General features: G+C 41.9%; 1 protein-coding gene across 1 annotated transcript in view; it reads right to left on the minus strand.

Annotated features, from left to right (window-relative positions):
- Cerkl (CERK like autophagy regulator) overlaps positions 1 to 6105 on the minus strand; it is a 109557-nt gene extending 103452 nt beyond the window's left edge. Inside the window, 1 exon segment of the mRNA XM_077799021.1 lies at positions 5880 to 6105. Within this exon segment, the coding sequence (XP_077655147.1) occupies positions 5880 to 6105 (226 nt within the window).
- Between the last annotated feature and the right edge of the window lie 387 nt (positions 6106 to 6492).

Consider the following 6492-nt stretch of genomic DNA (forward strand, 5'->3'; position numbering starts at 1 on the left):
GCATCAAAAAAGCAGCACAAAGGAAGCCAATTCCCTGTAGCTATAAAAGCTAAGAAAAGACAGTATATGGAGAACTATTTTTGTAATCCTTTCTATTACGGGGTGGTACAATGAGAAAAGTACAAGGGAAGAAAGATGCAGAGGTAGGCAGGTGCCAAGCATGAAGATCACATGCAAAATATCTCTCATCCCACTCCCTTCCTCAACAGAGATCATATCTCCACTAGGAGAAGAGGAAATCCACTGCTATCAAGGGACCTCTGCCTTCATGTGTTATATACTGGAGATCCATGTTTTGTTCCTATGCTTAGTAAAAATTGGGAGGAGGGAAAGGATATTGCTCCCATAGGTGATGAGGGGTCAGTATTAAGTAGGAGTATAGTAATCAAGTCACAAAGCAATTAGCAAAACTAAAGTTCAGGAGACCAGTAAGTCAGTCACAAATTCATTCATTCAACAAATATTGCTTATGTGCCAAGCACTCTTCAAGGTACCAACAATAAACATAACAGATGTTCTGAATATATATTTTTTTTCCAGCCAGACTGTCTCCATGCTTTTTCACCTGCTTTGTGTCCTGGCAAGCCACTCTATATAGTCATCAAGTGTCCCCTTGTGCGCTGCCTTCTAGTTGGCTTATAGGCTGTGGTATGGGATAGAAGAGAAGAAGCTTAGGAATTTAGTTCCTATCTCCCTTCCTGCAGGATTGACTCAGGAAATCTGTCAACCTGAGGCAAAAGCCAAAAGGAGCTATCTGGTAACTTTCTCCACATAGTCTCTGAATCCAGGCTCCAGCACCTGCTCTCTCAGTTTACAATTTTGGGCCTACAAATGGTATTACTTGCCCATTTATCACTAGTCCCAAGAGTATTTCAAGATTCTTATATTCTTCCTACACCTTTAAAAATACAGTCATTCCCCTTTACCCATGGGGAATATGTTCCAAGATCCCCAGCAAATACCTAAAACTGCAGATAATCCTGAACCCTATGTACAAGCACTGCAATACTAATAATCAACCTGATAACCAAGACAGCTACTGAGTGACTGCTGGCTAGACAGTATGAACAGCAGGGATATGCTGCACAGAGGGATGGTCCATGTCCCAGGGAAGATGGAGCCGGTGGCACGTGATTTATCACACTCCTCAAAACAGCACACAACTTAAAACTTATGAATCTTTTATGGAATTCTCCATTTAGTATTTTTGTGAGTAACTGAAGCCATGAAAAAAAAACTCAGATAAGGGAAGAATAAATACTGAACTACCTTTTAAAAACTCTTCAAATCACCCTAATATGATATGCCATTTGTTTGTTATTAGGGCAGTCAATAATAGAAAAAAAATCCTGTCCTCTTAAAGTGGGTGGTCATGGGGAGGACAGACAACAGAAATCATATCATATATGAGAGTTTAAATGCCATCAAAATAATGTAAGGGAGTAAAAGGAACCAGGAAATGTGCAAAAGGGAATTTTAGATAGGCATCCGGAAAACCTCTTAGGTTTTCCTGTCAACCTGAGGCAAAAGGCAAAAGACAAAATGTTACCTTTTTAAGGTAACATTTAAGCACAAGCTCAAGGGAGGTAAAGGAGGAGCCCAAGTGAGATCATAAGGCCTGAGCTAAGGTTATGATTGACTGGACAGAGAAGGAAGGTATATGTGAGAAACACTTAGCAAACAGAAGAAGCAGGATTGATGATTGATTGAAGTAGTAACTGAGGGACACCCAAGCTGGGATTACCTTTGAAATCCTCATTTAGATTCCAGGTGGCTGCCTAAACAGTCCTTTACATATTAAGCCAAAGTATTTATTACTTCTATATGGAATCTCATGATTCCAATGTAAGGTATAAGAAATTCTTGTTCTCCATCTAAACATTCCATCACAACTTACATAAACCTGAGAAACAAAGTTAAATAGACTGACAACTGATTACTGACTTCCATATTCTTGATAGGGAACAAGACCAAGAGCAAGAAAAGTTGTTTTTCTTATGGATATACAAAATTTATAGCACTTCTGATGATAACTAATGGTAGTTGAGAATTTTGGGCAACACAAATCAGAAAGTACACAATTAACCAGATCCAAACAAGTTCATTGGTAATGCCACATTTGACAAGCAAACAGAAAGAAATCCCATCTGAAACCAATAAGTGAGGTGTTCCTGGTGTCACAGAACTGAGGGAGCCAAGTCAAAGTTAAATGAAATAAAAATCCAAATAGGTGGGACCTGAAATTTCTCATTTGATTGAAGGAGGCCAGGTCTCAGATGGTAGAGAAATAGGTAAGAGGCAGTGAGAATAAACCATTTTTTTCAAAGCAAGTGAGAAGGGGCAGAGCATCAGCTAGAGGAATTTAGAAGATCAAGGTAGGGAACGTCAAAATGGGAGGTAAAAGAGCTAGAGGAGAAAAATGGCTGCAGACCTAAGAAGGAGAGCACAAGAGAGGAGACAACTGCCTAGAAGAGGTGGGAGAGATGGGATGGACTGGTTTTGAAGAGAGATGACAATCACCTATGCTTACTAGGTTGACTAGTGGTATTGCTGCACAGAGGGCTGATCCATGTCCCAGGGAAGATGGAGCCAGGTAGCAAACTGGAATGAAGGTGAAAGTCACCAAAAGGGAAGAGATCTAGAAGGTCAGAGAGCAATGGCCATCAGCAATGACAGGAATTGGGATAAGGAGGGAACAAAGTCAGATAACAGTTTTAAATAAATGTAGAAGAAAAACCAGGAGAAAACTTCCTACTTCCTACTAATAAAACTCAAACTTCTTACCTTCAGGTGTCTATTTGCCTGTGAAATATTCTCTTACTCCTATACTTTGACAGGCTCTATCAGTCACTATTCCCAGAAGACAGCCTTTTATTTTCTTCCTTTATTACTTCAATCTAAAATTTTTCTCCCACACCCATTACATCTTTTTACTACATTTAAAAGTGTTCCCCAAAACTCCAATGCAGTTGGACATCAGAATATGACCATATTGGGAAAGAAAATCTTTGCCATGTAATTAAGGATTTTAAGATGAGATCACTCAGGGTTTAGGGTAATCTTAAGTTCAATAATTTCTGCCTTTACAAATAGGGCATGCAGAGAAGGAGGGGAAGGCCTTGTGAAGACACAGCCAACAGTTCTGCTGCCCCAAGCAGAGGAACTCCAGAGCCACCAGAACTAAAGGAGGCAAAGGAGGACCCACTCAAGCTTTCAGAAGGAGGATGCACATGGAAACCAGGCCTCACACACACCAAACAAGCACTTAACCCAAGCTGCACCCAGCTCCCTAATGACATCTTAAGTGACTTGTAGCCTCCAAAACTATGAAAAAAAAATACAGTCCTGCATTTTAAGCCACCAAATTTGTACTGATTTGATACTACAACCCTAGGAAAATAATACAAAACCACAACCCTTCATGAAACAGTTTTCAGCTATTGTTTTGAGGGGGAGAGTAGTGACTTAAACAGAAAATTGTTTCTGCATGATTAGAGTCCTGTCAAAAACATATTCCTCCCCTCTAAACACATTGAAATACTTAGAGGCAGGGCCCACAACTTATGGATCTTTATATCACTTAACAAAAAAAGTTATTAGTTTCCTAATGTTTGGTGACACAGAGTTTTATTGGAGTCACATGTCTTTCCTGAAAAGTACAATTTCCTGAAGGAAAATATACCAGGTCATTTTTCATCTTCACAGCATCTAGCAAAGCACCTTAGCATAAGTACCAAAATATCCATTAATAGAGTAACTGCTGATTAGGTTAACATATTCATTGACTAGAACTAATATACTAAAAACATTGCTTCCATTAAAAAATAATACCAAAGATGAGTGCTAATGCTTCTGAACCTCCCACCTTGACTTATGCTCTCCACACAAGCCTCACTTCTGTGAGGAAGGGTAACAGTTATTATTCCAAGTTACCCTTGAACCCAATAAAGAGCATATAAATCACTATAGTTATCCTCATTTACTCTGCCAGCAACACCATCAATTAGTCACAATTTTGGCCGTGATAGCCCTCATAAAACACTTCAGTGTCTTTGCTCACATTGCTCAAGATAGGAAATCAGGGAAAGATTGCATGGTATCTTATCTCAGTGAAAACAACTAAGACACTATGAGGTTTAAAACTGGGTGGTCTTAAAATATTCCATATGTTTGATCTAATAATGCCCAGAGACCTTTCTACATCTTCATCCTCTCCTTTCCTGGGACAGCAAGTCACCCATCAACCATCAATGGACATGGTCTCCCCCACCTTATCCTATCATTCCATGTCCTCCCAAGTACCATAACTTTGATGTGTTTTCTCTTCCATTTTCTGACCAAATTCACCAGTTCCAATCAAATTCATTCATTAGTTTTCATTGTTCAGTTTAAATTAATTCAACTTCTGTGGCTCCAAATTTAGAGGCCCAAAGTGGTTTAAAAGCCAGGCATTAATTACAAAGAAAAAGTAGTACACTCATATAAAGGAAAGGAAACCAAAAGGTTTTCGGGTGAAATTAAAGAATCAGTATTGGAACCTTTAGAGTTATGAAACTGTCAAGTTGTCTTTTTAAACTCCATTACCAGGAGAGCTAATTAAACCTACTTTTCCTCAATCACCACTCAATATAAAATGACATTTCTTTTTTCATGTCATTATTTGCTTTTCCATGTACCAGCACTGAAACATTGATTTGTATGGTTTTTCATCACACAATGTCTAATTCTAATTCTATAGTATTTTAGCTTTATTGTAGGTTAAATTGGCTCTTAGGGTTCTGATTATAAACTTCTATATCACATAACTTAAGCTAACTTAAAGACTCACAGAATAATTCCATAATCATCTTGCTAGCTTTTAATTTCAAAGGTTGGAGAAAATAAATCACCTTGGTTTTCAAAACACCTGAAAACATTGTAATCAAAGTCAAAGATAGATTTAGTTCAGTAAGGGGCATGACAGACAGCACATACAGAATTCCCATCCATAACCCATGCTGGGTTCCAACTAGAGGGTTTCATTTTGTTAGACTTTTGAACAAGATACTTTAGAACAGTGACTGCTGCTTTCTATAACATCAACAGCCCATGATGTCTAGTTTACCAATAGGGAAAGGCAATTTTTAAAAATTTTTTACTTAACTAAAACAGGCTTATGTATCAAATTCCAACGTTTTCTACTGAGTCGTCTCTGGGTTAAGACTTGAAATATTTCTATTGTAAACTGCAGCATGACTGCACTAAAATTTTAAATGAGTAAAGGCAAATCCAAGGAAACCAGATTTTGAGTTAACACCCCAAATCGAGTTTCTAGACAGCCTGAACAAGCTCCACAGTGGCAACGAATGTGACGGTGGGCAAATCCCGGAACCCCCAAATATTGGGGTTATGAGACATTAAAATGAGAGTTGGATTCAGAACCCATGTGGTAGACACTTTGTGAACGGTTTATACTATCAGTGTACCTTCAGAAGTTGGACTGAAGCATCAATTAGGTGGGGTGGAGTAGTTGGCGTCCTCCCCCCTTGTAAATCACCTCCCCCCACACTTGTAAATCACCTCCCCTCACCACTTGTAAATCACCTCCTCCCACCACTTGTAAATCACCTCCCCTTGCGGGTTCAAGTTTCTCTGCGCTCTGCAGGAACTGAGCGTGACGTGACGTCTGTCGGGAAGTGCCCTGGAAGGGAAAGCCTAGCTGGTGGAGACAGGGGAGTTGCACACATTTCCCCATTTGGGAGGGAGGAGGCACTGTCGAGGACACTGTAGCCAACAGGGGCACAGCAGGAGAGGGGAGGCGAGAGGAGTGAAGAGGAGGCGGAGCGGAAGCACCCGAGCTATGCTGCCTGGGAGACTGTGGCACCGGGACTGGCACTCACCCGCCGGGCGCTCGGGCTGAATGGGCCGCCACTTCAGGGCCCGTTGGCTCAGTACCACGTCGCAGCTGCCCCTCCGGATCTCGAAGATGCCCCGGAGCAAAACCGGATCGGCGGTCTCTTGGAACTTCTGTGGGGACTGCGACAAGGCTGCCACTTCTGGGGGCGCCTCTTCCTCCCGGCCGCCCTCCTGGGCGCTCACCCGGCTGTGGCGTCTCCTCCGTGGCATGGAGGAGCCTAGGCTGGGCCCGAGTTTGGGGTCCGGGGAGGCCTTTGGAGAAAGAGGAGGAGGCCACCGCAGCCACTGCTCTTGCTGCGTCAGGCGCTGCCGCAGCAACGGCGCGTCCCGCTGAGACCCAGGAGTGAGGCGTGGCGCGGGAGGAACCGCCCTGGACCTAGTCTGCACCTAGCCCTGACAAGCTTCTTCTCCACCACTCACCACAAGACTACCCACTCCGGGAGGAGAAATAAGTGACGGCCTCCATTTGGGCCTTGGGTGTTCGAAAGAATTAGGCGCGTCGCATTATTACCTGGAGTCCTATGAACCAATGCTCCTCAAACTTTGAATTGCATATTGCATGGGCATCTTGTTAAAATGCAGATTCTTACTGAGTAG

The sequence above is a fragment of the Urocitellus parryii genome, chromosome 1 (genome assembly GCF_045843805.1).
Source record: "Urocitellus parryii isolate mUroPar1 chromosome 1, mUroPar1.hap1, whole genome shotgun sequence".
NCBI lineage: Eukaryota > Metazoa > Chordata > Mammalia > Rodentia > Sciuridae > Urocitellus > Urocitellus parryii.